We start from the raw sequence: 16,570 nt of genomic DNA, 5'->3' as shown, positions 1-16,570 counted from the left end.
AGCCGCATAAAGGAGGGGGGGGGAGGTTGAGTCGAGGACACCGAGGCGGCCTGGGGATACTCAAGAGCCAGTTCCGGAGCGCAGTCGGACTGGTCCCGGCTCCCGGGCTAGAAAGAGCTTTGACGCGGGCTCGCCGGCTCCCCGAAAGCGAGTGGTCCAGCCCAGGACGCCGCTTGCAGGCGGGCGGCGCTGACTCGATGTCCCCAGCTCCTCGGCTCCGAAGTCGGTTTCCATCGGCCCAGAGCCTCGCGGGCTGGAGGCGCGGCCTGGCCGCTCGGCGTGGAAGAGAGGGTGTGGGACTAGGCCCAGCCTTCCGAGCCTGAAAGGTGGACCACATTGAAGTGGCTTCTTTCTTTTGCTTGTGCCCGAGCCTAGTGGCCGAGCTGCAGAAGTGGATCCCTAGTGAGACAGCCGACAGATCCCCTGGAGCAAACGCCGAGCTCTTCACTATTGGAGGAGGCAAGTGGGACTCGGATGGTACGAGCCACCGTACTGTAACGGTGAGGCCAGGTCCCTCTGCACTCGGGCTGCTTCCACTCCCCATCCCTCACTTCCGCACAGGACGCAGCCTCCTGACTGGCCAGCTGAAGTGAGACTCAGGGGCCAGGCTTAAATGTTTTTGTTTAATCGCTAAGTCGCGTCTGACTCTTTGAAACTCCGTGGACTGGAGTCTGCCAAGCTCCTCTGTCCATGGGATTTATGAGGCAGGAATACTGTAGAGGGTTACCGTTTCCATCTCCTGGGGATCTTCCCGACCCAGGGATCGAGCCGGGGTCTCCTGCGTCTCCTGCATTGGCAGGAGTATTCTTTAGGATTGAGCCACCAGGGAAGCCCCAGGCTCAAATAACCACTCTAAATAAATTACAAATGCACCTCTCTTCTCTCCTTTAGGACTCCCTCAGACTTTCCCGGCCATCCAGGCTCCATGCTGAGGCTGCTTGCCACTCTTGTGTGACAGAATGAATGTGCATTCCTCTTCACAAGGTTAGCTCCTTCTTCTTCAGGTCTCTTCTCAGGTATCCGCCCTCAGAGACTCTTCCTCTAGGCACTGTATCCACCCCCCCCCCCCCCACAGTGCTTACCCTACAGAAGTTATCATGAGTAATTATTTGTCTCTCAGTATGCAACCTCCATGGAAGGTGGATCTTGCTCTGTTTTGCACTATGCCCATGATCCCCTCCTTCACTTCCCCCCGCGCCAAAAAAAAAAAAACAAAAACAAAAACAAAAAAAAACTTCGTAGGAGAGATGGGCTTGTAAAAACTTTAAATTATAATGAGGAAATTTCATTTTATGGAAAACAGAGGAGGGGTACTTTAGGAGATGGGGGATAAAAGAAAGAATCCTGGAGGAGAAATATTGCCCAATTGCAGCTTGAGTGAGTGAGTGAAAGTCGCTCAGTCGTGTCTGACTCTCTACGACCCTGTAGACTACGCAGTCCATGGAATTCTCCAGGCCAGAATACTAGAGTGGGTAGCCTTTCCCTTCTCCAGGGGATCTTCCCAACCCACGGTCGAACCCAGGTCTCCCGCATTGCAGGCGGATTCTTTACCAGCTGAGCTATCAGGGAAACCCAATTGCAGCTTAGTATCATTTAAGAACCCTGGAGACATGGAAGAGTGAACCCAGGTAGTGTTATTAGCTGTGTCAGTAAACTACGGTGGGTGAGGATGAGAAGACCTGTATTACGCATTTCTCTGTTATCATTTCTTGAAATTATTAGTCAGGGTTCTCTAGAGAGACAGAACCAAATGTGTGTGTTTCTATGATTTGTTTTAAGGAATTGGCTTACCCCAGTTGTGGGGGCTGGCAAAACTTGGAGTCCGCGTGACAAATAGGCAGGCTGGAGACCCAGAGAAGAGTTGATATTGCAGTTTTGAGTCAGAAGGCAGCAGCCTGGAGACTGAATTCTTTCTTCTTTGGGCAACATCTCTTTCACTTAAGGCCTTCAACTAACTGGATGAGGCCCACACACATTATGGAGGATAATCTGCTTTACTTAAAGTCTATGGATTTAAATGTTAATTATATCTTAAAAATAGCTTTATAGCAATATCTTGACTGGTGTTTGGCCAAACAACTGGATACCATAGCCTTGCCAAGCTGACACATAAAATTAAACCTCACATTATCCTATTATTCCTGCTGCGCTTCAGTTTCCCAAAGGAAGTTTTAGACTTCAGATCCCACGTTTAAATTCAGGGACTTGTCTGTGTTGATTTGGCCTGTATAGCTTCACCCATAACCATTTCCTCTCCACCTAAACTTATTCTGGGGATAAGGAGAGTTACCCACTTCAGAGGAATGCCATTTGAATGACAGCACAGAGTAAAATGATAAGCTATACAATAAGCTCTATATAGTAGTGAATGAACAGTTCAATGAATATAAAATTAAAAACTCAAACTCCATCTTGGTTTTCCCTTGCTGCCCAACACCTGTGTTTTTTTAGTTGTATACAGGGGAATTCTACCTAATTTTAATATTCAGACTAAGCAAAATATGATTATGAAGGTGAATCTTTGCCAATACAACTAATTTGTGGCATTCCAAAGACGTTTGGAGTTTCACATGACTTTAGCTATGTGCTCTTCAAAAACAGTATGACCAAAAGCTTGGCAGTGTTATTTGCATGCACTTCGGCTTCTTTTACCTATTTTATCCTCACTGTGGCCCTTTGAATTTGGGATTACTACCCTGTCTTACAGGTGAGAAAACTGAGGCCTAGACAGACTAAAATCTTGGATACTTTATGACCTGCAAGTGCCAAGGCTGGTCTCATTAAAAAAGTCTTTGGGCTAAAATCCTTGTGCCCTTTCTGTTGTTCTACAGGCTAGAGTCAACAGGAAGTGAGCTATTGATGGGTCATTTTTGGCCTAAAACTGGACTTCACAGATCTGAGTGTTTGAACAGAGGAAAATGATGTTTTATTTTAAAAAAATGATTTCTATTTTGGATCAGCAAATTCATTCCACAGGCAGAGATAGGAGTGGTCATTTTACTAATGATTTGTCTGTACCATCCAACTCTACTACCCCCAGCCATGATGTCCTAGAGACAACTAGCTTTTTCCCTCAGCCATCTCTTGATTATCAAAATTCTGTGAAAAATTTTCCATGCTCAAACTAAAAATCCCAAAGGTGTAAGACACAGGACACTATAAGCAAGATTTTAAAACTATTATTTGAACATAAATGACAAAAGATTAACTCTTAGAATACATGAATACATAAGTGAGTTAGAAAAATAACCCAGTAAGAATGGTAGCAAATAATATAATGGGCAGTTTAGAATAGAAGATATTAAAATAGTCAAATGGTAAAAAACTATGAAAATATATTCAACTTTATTGATTAGTAAAGAAATGTAACAAAAACACTGACATATACCTATAGGTATGGCAGAAATAAAAAGAGTGATAACATTGGGAAAGTTATCAGAAAACAATCATCCTTACATACTATTGTAACTTGGTACATTCATTTTGGAAGGCAACTTTATAGTATCTACTAAAACTACATACATATACATACCCTTTGACTCAGCAGTCCCACTAAGTTTATGTATGTACATATACACGTACATAAATATAGGTATGGAAGTATGTATACTATTTGTGTAGGGTTTATATGTGTATGAAAGAAATACATATTACATATATATGTATATATGTACTACCCTTTGACTTTGCAATTGTACTCCTATAACTCATCTAAGTATGAGAAGTATATATACATATATATGTGTATATATTATTGGAGATATACACACACACATATATACAAACATAAGTATGAAAAGATTTTATACACACATATGTGCAGACATATACTGTATGCGTGTGTTTGTGTGTGAGAGGAAAAAGAGATGTACCCTTAACCATAGCAATATCACTTCTATAAATTGCTACAGATTGCTCATATAGGGGTGACAAAAAGGTTCTTTGTAGCATCATATGTAGTTGCAAAAAAACAGGAAACAATTTACATGTTTGTCAATAAGAAACTGATTTTTAAAAATTTGGGTTTATCCATAAAATATAAACTATGCAACTATACAAAAAACAAAGTGCATCTTTATTTCCTAATGAAGGTTGTCAAAGATCTACTACCAAACAAAACAAGTTGCAGAATGGTTTTCTAAATGTGTGTGTTGGGAAGGGGTGTTTACAATTATATGTACTTATATTTCTGGAAAGTTGATTAATTTAAAAAAAAAAGTAGTTACTCCTGGATAGTGAGAATGGTGGGTAGGAAAGCTTCAGGAGGTATTTACTTAATTCTGTTTATTTTCTGTACTGTTTGAAAGTTTACTATGAACCAGAATTTTAAAATAACAACTACAGAAATTTTCATCTTCAAAACTAGAGATTCTAATTTTGTAGTCCTGAAGTGGTCAGTGACTTCAAAATTTGGAACACAAATGATTGAGAGTCAGGGTTGAGAATCACTTCCCTACATGTTGGTCTCAAATGACTGGTGGGGAAAACACAATCATTTATACAGATATAATAAATACCTGGGGCACATATAAAATGAAATGTAATTTTCCCCTAGAAAGGGGATGGCATAGTCTTCTGTTCAAGATGGAATTTAAATAGATCAAAAGGCTCCTAAAGCTCTGGAATAGATCCATATATAATATCTTTAACTATCAAAGGCAGTCCAGAGATTAGAGAGCAGTAGAGGATGACAAAATATTTTAGGCAAGGCTATAGCTTATAATTCTAAATTGGCATGTTGGAAGCAGATACAGAAGACGGTACAGGGTACTTACTCTTGTGTCCTAGGAGAGGTGATAGAATTTAGTAACTCATAACCCACAGACAGAATGAGAAGCCAATTTCCCAGAATTCACAGAAGAAAACTCTGTGTGTTATTGATAATCTGTTGACCTACCTGTGGCTTTGTTAATAGAAAAAGTGCTTACTATTTTATGTTTATATGTTATCTCTTACAAACATATCATTAAAGATGTAATGGCACATACTAAAATTATTTACAGCTTAATCTGATAAAGAAAACAAAATGCAATTATTTAGATTAAGAGATGAGTGAAAACTGAAGAACAATGGATAATTTTTACCTATCTGGTTTAGGGGTATATTGAAAACCACTCAAACAGCAGGCACTCATGACTGGTTCTAACTCCCACTCTTAGCCACACCTATTATCTTGTCAGAAGAAAGTGGAATTATCAGTCACATGCAGTTTTCAACTAAAGCAAAGGGATGAAGAAATTTGTGCTGGGATAGGGAAGTAGAGAGGAGTTTGGTTAAAATGAAATGGAGACTCAGAGGTCACACAAGAAAAGAGTTCAAAGGAAGTAGCTCTAATCCTGTCAGAATATAGAGTATGCCAAAGAGAAAACAGATTATGCATTTTGGGAGAAGGCCAAATTTGAAACGGAAATGAGGCATGTTTTAATTACTGTAATTGGTCTTAAAAGTTTTCACCTTAACTCTGTGGTTAAACATTTTACATGCCTGCACTGACTATATAGATCTGCTGGAGGTCTAATGTCAGGGGCTTCTGAATGGGAAGGGGATTAACCGGTGTTTGGGGTTCTTTGTAAACTTCAAAGAAAATGTAGATGTCTGTGAGACAGTCATCGAATCATCTTCATACTTCTCTCTCCATTTCTTTTACCCCCAGAAAAATATTTGGTTTATATTGATTTAAAACTTCAAATTAGAAAACCAGAATTGGGTGCTCAGTTGGGAAATACTGTGCTTAATATGTAGTCCATGCCAGTTGTGTGTTATTTCATCAGTAGTATTGGCTTCAAAGCAAAATTTTCTATATTACATAATTAACAAAGGGGTGATATATACAAGTTATTTCCACAAAGTAAAAAGGATTCCTACCCTAGTGGCTTAGATGGTAAAGAATCCATCTACGAATGCAGGAGACTTGGGTTTGATTCCTGTGTCGCAGTGATACTCTGAAATGGCAACCCACTCCAGTATTCTTGTTTGGAGAATCCCATGGAGTGAGGAGCCTGGCAGGCTACAGCCCATGGGGTTGCAAAGAGTTGAACATGACTGAGGGACTAACACATGCACACATACCATTTGTAAAAGCTGATCCTGAGAAAAGTTTTATAGAAATTCCAGACAGTAGCGTATGAGCAGATTCCCATTATTTTAGGCCTGGAGATATTTCACAAACCCTACCAGCATGTAGATCATATACAGTTTGTTTTGGTTTGATTTGATTAATTCTGTTGAGCTACTCACTGATCCATCTTCACAAAACACCACATGCCTCTCCTCCTTCTATTCCTTTTCATCTCATTCTCTGCCCTCCTGAAATGGCTGACTTATACATATTCAAACAAAAATCATGGCATCCAGTCCCATCACTTCATGGCAAATGGATGGGGAAACAATGGAAATAGTGACAGACTTTATTTTCTTGGGCTCCAGAATCACTGCAGATGGTGATTGCAGCCATGAAATTAAAAGACGCTTGCTCCTTGGAAGAAAAGCTATGACCAGCCTAGACAGTGTATTAAAAAGCAGAGAAATTACTTTGCTGACAAAGGTCCATCTAGTCCAAGTTATGGTTTTTTTCAGTAGTCATGTATGGATGTGAGAGTTGGACTCTAAAGAAAGCTGAGTGCCTAAGAATTGATGCTTTTGAACTGTGGTGTTGGAGAAGACTCTTGAGTGTCCCTTGGACTGCAGAGAGATCCAACTAGTCAATCCTAAAGGAAATCAGTCCTGAATATTCATTGGAAGGATTGATGCTGAAGCTCCAATACTTTGGCCACCTGATGTGAAGAACTGACTTATTTGAAAAGACGCTGACGCTGGGAAAGATTAAAGGCAGGAGGGGAAGGGGACAGAGGATGAGATACTTGAATGGCATCCTTGACTCAATGGACAGGAGTTTGAGCAAGCTGTGGGAGTTGGTGATGGACAGGGAACCCTGGCGTGCTGCAGTCCATGATGTTGAAAACAGTGGGACAGGACTGAATGACTGGACTGAACTATACCTATTCAGGTGATACTAAGCTCTTCTCTGACCAGCTGCTTCCTACTATCACCTAACACTTAGGGACCTAAAACTTCAAACAAATGAGAAAGTGCAGACCTTTAGAAACGGGTTTGTAAAATCCGTGACAGCTATTTACAGTTATTCATCTTCTAATGACATTTCTACATATTTTAGCATTCTCATGCTTCGCACTTTCTTTTTCCTTCCAAAATCCCCATCCTTTTTTCTTGGTTTTAACTCCTATTACCAACTCCTTTTAGGTCAGAATCACTTGTTATAAGCGTACTTAAAAAACATCATTCCTTTCAGAGCATTTAGTTGGCAAATACCTACTTCAGCATTATTTTAATAAATTTATTGGATTTACCTGCTTATCTCACTTAAAGAACTGGGTTCTTTTGGTGGCTCTGAGTGACATGAGATAAATGCAAAATGTGACAACAAAAAATCAGGTAAGATGGAGTAAGAAAGAGCTTAAAATTAAACTACATATTTATTTTACAAAGCATCTTTTTTTTGTGCTAGTTCCCACAAACTTGTCTCTAACTTTTCGATTAACTGGTAGAGGTGGTACTTATAAAGATCCCCCATTCCCCAGGGCTCCAGAATTTAAAAACTATTGACTATTACATATTAACACACAAGTAATTTGTTTTTTAACATTTCCCATAAAGGAAGGGCAATATAGAATCTCAATGTGATTGGTGTAAGTTAAATAAGTTTTATTTATTTGCTGAAGGTCAGCAAATAAATTTCTTCTGTCTCTTCCCTTATATAGCTTTTCTTGGCTCAGACAGACCATGGCAAAATCATTACTAATAAAATATAAGACCCTATTACAGTCATGTATATGACAAACTTATAAAGGGATAAAATGTTAGTGCTGATTGGGAGCTTAAAAATAATCCAGTACCACTCCCATTTTTTATAGATGAAGAAATTGGGGCTAGTCATGTCATTTAATTTAGTAGATCATATATTGAATTAGTTGAAGAACCAATATCAGAATCCAGGTCTCCTATCTAATTTCTCTTTCCTTCATTCCCTCTTTCTTCCCTGGAATTTTAAATAGAACAGGAAAAGATGTTGAAAGTATTGTGATTCAACTCTTGTTGCTTCTTCAAGTAATTAAAAAAAATAAAATATTCTTATTTTCTTATGTATTTACCCTCCCATCTTTTTAAACTTGGTAATTGAATGCAATGAAATTACACCAACCTAGGTTTTCACAAGATAATGAAATAGTTTGTTAATAGTGAAAACCTAGTACTCATATCAGATTTTGGTTATGATTAACTGCTGATGTAAATACTGAAACAGTCTTCTTATATTGTAGATGACACTCACTTTTCCATTTGTTTCAGAAAGTAATCCACAAGAGTGTTACTAAGGTTTTAGAATCACTAAATCTAATTGCTCTTTTTATTTTTTTGGTAGAGTGGCAACATCTTGAATATTGGAAAAGAAAAATAAGCATGTGTTGGTTTTTTTAAATAATTAATAATTACAGAGGTGGTAAAAAAAATCCCTATTGATTATTACATATTAACACACAAGTAATTTGTTTTTTAACATCTCCCATTAAGGAAGGGCAATATAGAATCTCAATGTGATTGGTGTAAGTTAAATAAGTTTTATTTATTTGCTGAAGGTCAGTTACCTAGCTTTATAAAATAAACTTATTTGGTCCTGGACACCATATTCATGTTGTTTTTGTCATAACACAGAAATAAAATATCATTAAGGCATTCCTATGAACACACTTTCCCAAAACTGTTAGGAGCTGTATGGATCTTGAGCTCTCAGAATTTATTTCATTCCTTATATTTGAAATCACTAATTTTAGCCATTAGAACATAGGAAATTTTAAACAGATTTTGCTTTCAGAGTAAAGCATCCTCGTTTTCTCATCCATTCACTCGGCTGAAAAAAGAAATAAAAAATGAGGCCAAATGAATATATTATTGAATTATAAATTTATTTTACTTCCAGATCTTGCAGTGAAGGTCAGGTGATAAAGATTTTACAAACCTTGGTAATATTTTAGATTTAGATACAGAAATTAGCATATATATTTTTCTGTAATTGTAAAATGGAGCCAGAAGCAGGGCTTATGTATATAGAGCTATATTTATTTGCATGTATCCTTCAAAGTAAAATCTTAAACAGAGTCAACATATGTATTTCTTGTGCAGCTGATAAAACACATTGGCCATACCTACCTACCAGGTGGATTTGAAATCTGAATTTATTTTTACATGCATCATAAATATTTCAGTTGCAACCTGGTGGTACTTGATTTTCCAATAATGTATGATGTTTTGGCACACACACACACACACACACACATATATATATATATATATATGTGAATCTCACAATACCCTGTAGTACCCAACCATATTTTCTTGATTTACTTTCCATTAATATAAGGTTGTCACCAGATTCCACAGCTCCCTTAAATTAGGAATGGAATTCACATGTTTTAAGCCAAAACCTTGGTGTCCAATCTCAACTTTTCTTTTTACCATTAAAACAGTGAAATGTCAGTTATTCCAATGCTGTAATGAATCAAGCAACACTGGAAATTAAATCCCCAAACAGTACACCTTTAGTTTGTTCAGCAGATATTAAGACATTTCACGAACCATCATTATGTATTTTCAACAGTTTCACACTCAGTGTACTCTTTCAGCAACCCTTTGGGAAATACCCTGAGATCATTTACTGGGTAAGGGCATGGATCCTCTAAGAAAAACATTTGTAATATTTCATAGTTTGACCCTGGAGACACTCCAGTAAAGGAAACAAACTTTAACAAAGAAATAAATAGGTTAAAGACTGAAGTAACCTGGGAGATGGCACTGTGCCACAGCTTCGCATAAAAGCTGTAGTACTTCACTTCCTTCCCCAGGGCTGCGAGTTACTTTGTTATTTAAAGTCTCCGAATTAAGACTGCTACTGAAGAACAACCCAGAAGTACAAAATATCACGAAGTCATTTCAAGTGGCAATTTACAGGGGGCTCTCTGAATCCTACCGTATAGAGATCAAACAAATCTTTACAGTTAACAGTCTCCCTACAGTCGCTCTCGCTACAGCCCGGACTTCAGTCTGTGCCAGGAGGGAACACCGCAGGAATCTCGCCGTAACAACAGCAAATGAGCGCCCCTTTCGGAGAGCTGTTCAGCATCACCTCGACCTGGGGACTTTAGAATAAGCTGGCAAATTGAGGTGACTTCCGGGTCCTCTCTCACCCATCGCTCTCTGATGGGGCTGGGCAAGAGGCCCCAAGGCTTCCAGTAGGTAGCTTTTTGCTCGCGACCTGCCCCGCTCCTCAAGCCTGTAAAGAAAGCGTTGGTCGCCTACTGAGCCCGTGTCGATCTTCGTCCTCGTCATTGCGTGGTCCTTCATCTCCAGATTTTCCCTCAGGGCCCGACGCCCGACGTGGGGACTTGCAGGGGAGGTCCTTCACGGTCAGTGGGGCGATCGTTATCATCTGCCTCCCACCTGAAGGCTAGTTGCCGCCGCCTCCCACTCCGCCCCAGCACCTCGTGTGTGTGTGAAGATTCACAGCACTTGGGTTTGTTCATGGACTTGTTCACAGGCCGCTTTTCACCAGAACACCCTGAAAAACAAACCTGGGAGTTCCACACTCGGCTCCTACTGGAAATCCATGTGCCCCACCTCTATTCATTTTATTCACGGTGAGTGCCGAGGGGCGGTATCCGAGGGGCGGTATCCGAGGGGCGGGGGGGTGGGGAGAAAAAATTATTCCCAGTCAGCTCCTCCTTCGCTGCCGGGAATCCAGTCGCCCTGGAAGACTTCCGCTGCTCCACGTTTGCAGCCCTCTTTGAACTAAGTTGGGGTGGCGAACTGGAGAGAAAGTCGTTGTGGGCGGTTGTGTACGCGCGCCCTCAATCTCCCGCGGCCGCGCGCAGGTACCGGGCGACGTCGCGGTGGCCCCGCTCCTCGGCCAGGTCCACGGGCAGGCGGCCCCAGGCATCGCGCACATCCAGCCGCCCCCCGGCTCGGTGCAGGGCCACCAGCGTGTCCAGGAAGCCCTCCCGGGCGGCGTCGTGCACCGGCCGGGTGAGGGTGGCGGGGTCCGCGCAGTTGGGGTCCGCGCCGTGGAGCAGCAGCAGCTCGGCCACGCGGGCGCTGCCCATCATCATCACCTGCCAGAAAGAGCAGAGTGGTCAGGACGCAGGGGCAAGTAGAGTCTTTTCCAAAAAAAACCCCTATTCATCCAGGCCCTTACAAGCCTCGGAAATCTGCTGCTGCTAAGTCACTTCCGTCGTGTCCGACTCTGTGCGACCCCATAGACAGCAGCCCGCCAGGCTCCGCCGCCCCTGGGATTCTCCAGGCAAGAACACTGGAGTGGGCTGCCATTTTCTTCTCCAGTTTATACTCTACTCAGACCTAATTCGTACAGTTTTATTCTCCGAACGTGGGAAGACAAGGAAGAGCTGATAACAAAGTGCTTATTGCTGTTGTCGGAAATTTTAAAAAAAATTTCCATTGAAACAGGGGAATCTATGTTGTTAAATGATGTATGAGCATAGTTAAGTTTAAAGACTTAAAGTCTTAAATTTATTTCGCTTGCTCTCCCCTCTCCCCCAGCCATAGTCCCCATCTAAAAAATTTACTAGGCAGTCAGCTGATATATTTATTTTAGGCGTTAGAGTAATGCTTTAGGAGAGAAAATAAGAAACAACTACGTTTAAAACAAGGTTTACTTTGTTTATTTCTTGTAGTAAATCCCCTGTGGGAAGGCTTTTGCTTTTCACTGTTATATGTCTTTGCTCATAAAGTGCGTATATATGGTCCCATAATTTGAGCCACAGTGGGAGATAGAGGGGGGAAAAGTAAAGTCGTGCATAGTTTTATAAGACGATGAAAACAAACTATTTGTTTTCAATCAATGATTCACCACTTTTAATATTTAACATTATAGATAAGGGCTAAAGTTCAGAGGATATTTGATGTAACATAAAATAGATACTATATTTGCATTGTACAGGATTTTATAATGTGCTAGTATTTTATATTGTTAAATAGTAAACATTTTGCTATCTAAAAAGGATCTTAGATTTTAGCAGTCAAATCAGAGCAATGCATAACTTAGAAAAACAATGTTTTGAAGCAGTAATCCTACAGTATCCATTTGTGTACATGTACATTATGCCAGCATTTACTTTCTTATTTTAACAATTTTTGATAATTAAATATTCAAAATGAAATTATATGTTCTTGTGAGTTTATGCTTTAAAATGTACCATGGAATCAAAATATAGTATGCTAATTTTTTCATTGTTCCATGGTTATTGAAAACATCCATCTCCTCCCTTAAAAACCATGATATATTTTCTATTAGTGATGTAAAGGGCATTTCATATATAGAGGAGAAAAAGTGGCTCTTAATATCTCAGAATATGGTGAATTAAAATGACAAATAAAAGCCCCCCCTTTTACAGTTACTAATATAATTGAAGTCTTTAAGGACTACTTTAAAATATTTTTGCTGCTTTTAATAATCCCTCATTTCTTCCAACATTTTCTATGAATTCAAAATGAATACATATATAAAAATTGCACGATTAACAAGATTTCTTATTAATGACTTGGTTCTGGAAGATGATTGTGAAGTGAATACTAATTTTTAGTATTTAATACTGCTGAGGGATAACAGACACAAAGTACTACCTTAAATTTTAAAGAAATTAAAAAGATATATCAGCACTGATTAAAGTGGGATTAATAGTTAAACATATCGAATAAATGAATTTTAACAATGAAGAGGCTAATTATAAAGACCCTTTGCCATTTAACAAAGCTGAAGGAATGTATATGTAATCCAAGCATTCAGTATGATAAAAATCTATAGAAGCATATTTTTTCTTATGTAACACTCAAGAAACACTGCTAACGTAAAATAAAAGGAATTAAGTACTGTGGTTGAGGAATCCTGACATTACTTTGTATTCAATTCGCCTGCATGAGGAAAGAATATAACATTTCATATCGCAGCTTAAAACTTGAGGATGATTTTTTTTTATGTGCTGTGAATGTAGGATTCCTTAAATCCAATCCAAATTGCGTAACTTGAAATTTAATTATCTCTGTCGTTGAAAGTTGATCGCTATTTGTTTAAAGACAAACAGATAAGACAAAGCAGTTCTCCCCAAATAGCCTCTCATTTTCCCTTTTCCTGCCCAGTTGAACCTATCCCATGCATCTCTTATGAGATGGGACAGGCAATACTGGCCTCCCTCCCCCCCTCCCCGCCCCCATTAAAAAGAAAAGCAAACTAAAGTAGTGGGGTTTCCAGTCCCTTTCTTTAGAATTTTTGATGAGTGAAAACCTGCTGCTCCATACTCCAGCAAAGAGAGACACAGGTCTGTTCGTGGAGATCTCAGTTCCAGCCGCGTCCACGGAGGCGGCGGCCCCGTGTTTGTGCGCCCCCTGCCGGCGAGGCCCGGGGCCCCCAGCTACCTGGATCGGGCGTCTCCCGAAGCGGTTGAGTCTGTTGGGATCCACACCGGCTTCGAGGAGCTGCCGCACGGCTTCCACTTGGCCCCGCGCCGCGGCGTTGGCCAGGTCCGCATCACCGCCACCACCACTGAGCATGCCCTTGTCCTCTTCGCTCACTTCGCAGCCCCCAAGCGCAAACTATCCGGGATAATCCACCGCTGGCCGTGAACTTCGCAACACCCTACCCTCCCTTCCCACCTCGCCCTGGAGGGCTCTCCCCACTCGGGAAGAGCTTAGCTCAACTTCAGCCCCTTTGCCGTCCTTCTGCTTCTAGAGGGGTCGGTACAATGGCCGAAAGGTAGTTAAAGCCGGCCTTTTCCCGGATGGCTCCCAGGAAAATGCGCCTCGCGCAGCAGCAACCTTGCGCGAACCCGCTCTGGGGGGTTGCACAGTGCGGGCGCCTCAGAGTCCTCACCGCGGAGCTTCCCTCCGGCGGAGCGGAGAGCCGGCCGGGACTGAACCCGTTCCCAGCTGGCCTGTCGAGAGGCGCTCTCCAACCTCCTTAGACTCCGCCCCCTGCGGGTCCGGGCACGTCCCACTGTGTTGGCGCGGAGGCCAGGCCCGCGGCTGACGTTACAGCCCAAGAGGGTAGGGGCGGGGGAGAGCAGTCCAGAAGGTGCCCGGCCGCATGCGCCGGACAACGCCGAGCGGAGCCCGCTGTGCTACTGCCTGTGGGGTATCCAGCAATTCTAGGTTAAGTTTTTTGGAGCAACTGAAGCAGTGTACTCAGCTCCTGATCTCCTCCTTCCAGCAGGCGGAGCAGAGGATTTCTAGTTCTTCAGTCCCTGCACAGCCGCTCTCACTTGGAGATGTTAGTCGCTGCCTGTGTAATCAAAAGGCCGGGCATTTGAAATAACCTTGTCTCAAGATGTCTTAAAGAGACAGCTCTGCCCCTCTCAGGCAGGTTAAATTCATCCTCAGGCCGTACTTGAATTTCACTTGCTTCACATCTTCCATCAAATTTAGCAATTGGGAAGGGGATGTCTGTTTGACTCAGCCAAAAATGGGTCTGACTGAAAGATCCCGCGAATCATATTCTGAAGGTGCTTTTAATTCTTTTTATCTTTAAATTATGGATGCAATACTAAAAAATAAAAATAACCCACAGAAACAAACAAAAAACTTAGCCAACTACACCCCCGCCCCCTCCACACACACACACACCTAGTTTAGGAGTTGCAGAGCTTGGTACGACGGACACTTAAAAAATATAAATATACATTTTTAAGAACTTGAGATCTCAGTTTCATGATATTTGAACTATTTTTGTTTGCACTCTTACCTATTTAAACCCACCTCAGCAAGTATTTGATTTCCATTTATCATGGGTAATAAAGGAAATTATGCAGTAATAATGAAACATAATAAAACAGGGGTGTGGTGCTGAGCCTGTCATTAAACAGGCTGAACCTGTCATTAAACCCGCTTCTGAAGATTTAAAGGCCAAGTGCTTTGCTTTTCTTCCTAATCTTCGTGAGTTTGTATTAACAGATGCATTGCTTTAAAGGTTAAAAAAAATTTACTGTTGATGCGCTATTGAAATAAGAGAATCACAAGTTATGTATTTGTATTTCCTCACAAAACGTTGGTGAGGAGCTACATTATAATGCCCCTAACAGTTAACAGCTCTTATCTTGGACATCCTTTTAGGTTTAGAGTGCTGAGAAACACAAAGGGAGGACACTTGAAGTAAGAGACTCCACATGTTTCCTCTATAGTGTATCTTATTTTGGACTCTCTTGGTTCCAATCCACTGTAGAATAAAGAAGAGCTCTTTATGGACAGGGTTGGGGTCGGGTGGCATGGAAGTGTGGTGATTAGGCCTATAGATTTGCTGACTGAGACTCAACAGGGTTGAAATTCACCTGGATGGGGAAAGGAAGGGGGCAACATTAATAACATTTTATTTTCTCTCTCACCACACCCTCATTTCTTAGTTTTCACAGTTTTAATTCCTCTTTCACTCTTATTTGAACCTCTACTCTTATCTAGGGGGAAAAAACCCACAACCTTGTCCTTTTATTTGTTGGTGATGATTCTATTCCCAGTCTGGCCAGAAGAACAGAAGTCTGCTGCTGGATGAAAAACATGAATAACTCTTTTTGTCTTAGGAGCCAGTTCTCATGCCCAGTGTATTGAGATTACAGGTGTGCAGGTTGAATGGGAGAAGGAAGAGAAAAGATGGACAGTAGGGAGCCAGAGACTTTGAAATGAATGGCATTGGGTCTCTGCAAGTTACCTTGAGGAGCTGAATCACTAGACTGATCTTGGCGGATATGGTGGCAAATGGGCTCAGACAAAAATATCTTCATCAGAACAGCCTGATTACTCTGAAATTTAGTGCACAGCCAGATGCAGCAAGGCATTAGAGGGAAGAGTGTTGGATCTTCCTGCTAATGAATCCAGCAATTAAATTTAGTTCAAGAGTACTTAGTTCAGCATATGCTATATACTACTTGTTCACAGTTGAACAAGATATTGGTCCTAAATTTTAAACCAACAAATAGAGAGTTTGAGAATCAATGCAATCCCTATCAAAATCCCAATGGCATTTTTCAAAAAAATAGAACAAATAATATTAAAATTTATATGGAACCACAAAAATTCCAAATAGCCAAAGCCATCTTGAGAAAGAACAACAAAGCAAGAGGCATCACACTTTCCTGATTTCAAACTATGTTACAAAGTTACAGTTATTAAAACAGAATGGCTTTGGCATAAATAAGGAAATAAAGATCAATGGGATAAAATTGGAAGCCCAGAAATAAATCCATAGTTATCTGGTCAATTAATTTATGACAAGGGAGCCAAGAATATACAATGTGGAAAGGAAAGTTTCTTCAAAAAATGCTGTTGGGAAAACTGAAAAGCCACATGCATAACAATGAACCTTGACAGCTGTCTTACACCATACCCCAAAATTGACTCAAGATAATTAAAGACTTGAATGTAAGACCTTAAACCATAAAACTCCTAAAAGTGGTAAGGAGTGGTAAAACTCATAGGTAGTAAGCTCCTTGACATAGGACTTGGCAAT

General features: G+C 40.8%; 1 protein-coding gene and 1 long non-coding RNA gene across 2 annotated transcripts in view; one reads left to right on the top strand and one right to left on the bottom strand.

Moving 5' to 3' along the window:
* Positions 1-16,570, top strand: part of LOC102173187 — a 66,615-nt gene that overhangs the window by 802 nt on the left and 49,243 nt on the right. Inside the window, exon 2 of the long non-coding RNA XR_001918424.1 lies at positions 892-984. This is a non-coding gene — a long non-coding RNA (uncharacterized LOC102173187). The remainder of the gene's footprint in view (positions 1-891; positions 985-16,570) is intronic.
* Positions 8,961-14,023, bottom strand: CDKN2B (cyclin dependent kinase inhibitor 2B). The gene is made up of 2 exons (XM_018051898.1): positions 13,495-14,023; positions 8,961-11,177 (listed from the first exon to the last, which is right to left on the bottom strand). The coding sequence occupies exons 1-2, from the start codon at positions 13,627-13,629 to the stop codon at positions 10,917-10,919; spliced, it is 396 nt and encodes a 131-aa protein (XP_017907387.1). The 5' UTR covers positions 13,630-14,023; the 3' UTR covers positions 8,961-10,916.

Source organism: Capra hircus, chromosome 8, assembly GCF_001704415.2.
Source record: "Capra hircus breed San Clemente chromosome 8, ASM170441v1, whole genome shotgun sequence".
In the NCBI taxonomy this organism is placed as follows: Eukaryota; Metazoa; Chordata; class Mammalia; order Artiodactyla; family Bovidae; genus Capra; species Capra hircus.
This window is presented reverse-complemented; position numbering and strand designations above follow the sequence as displayed.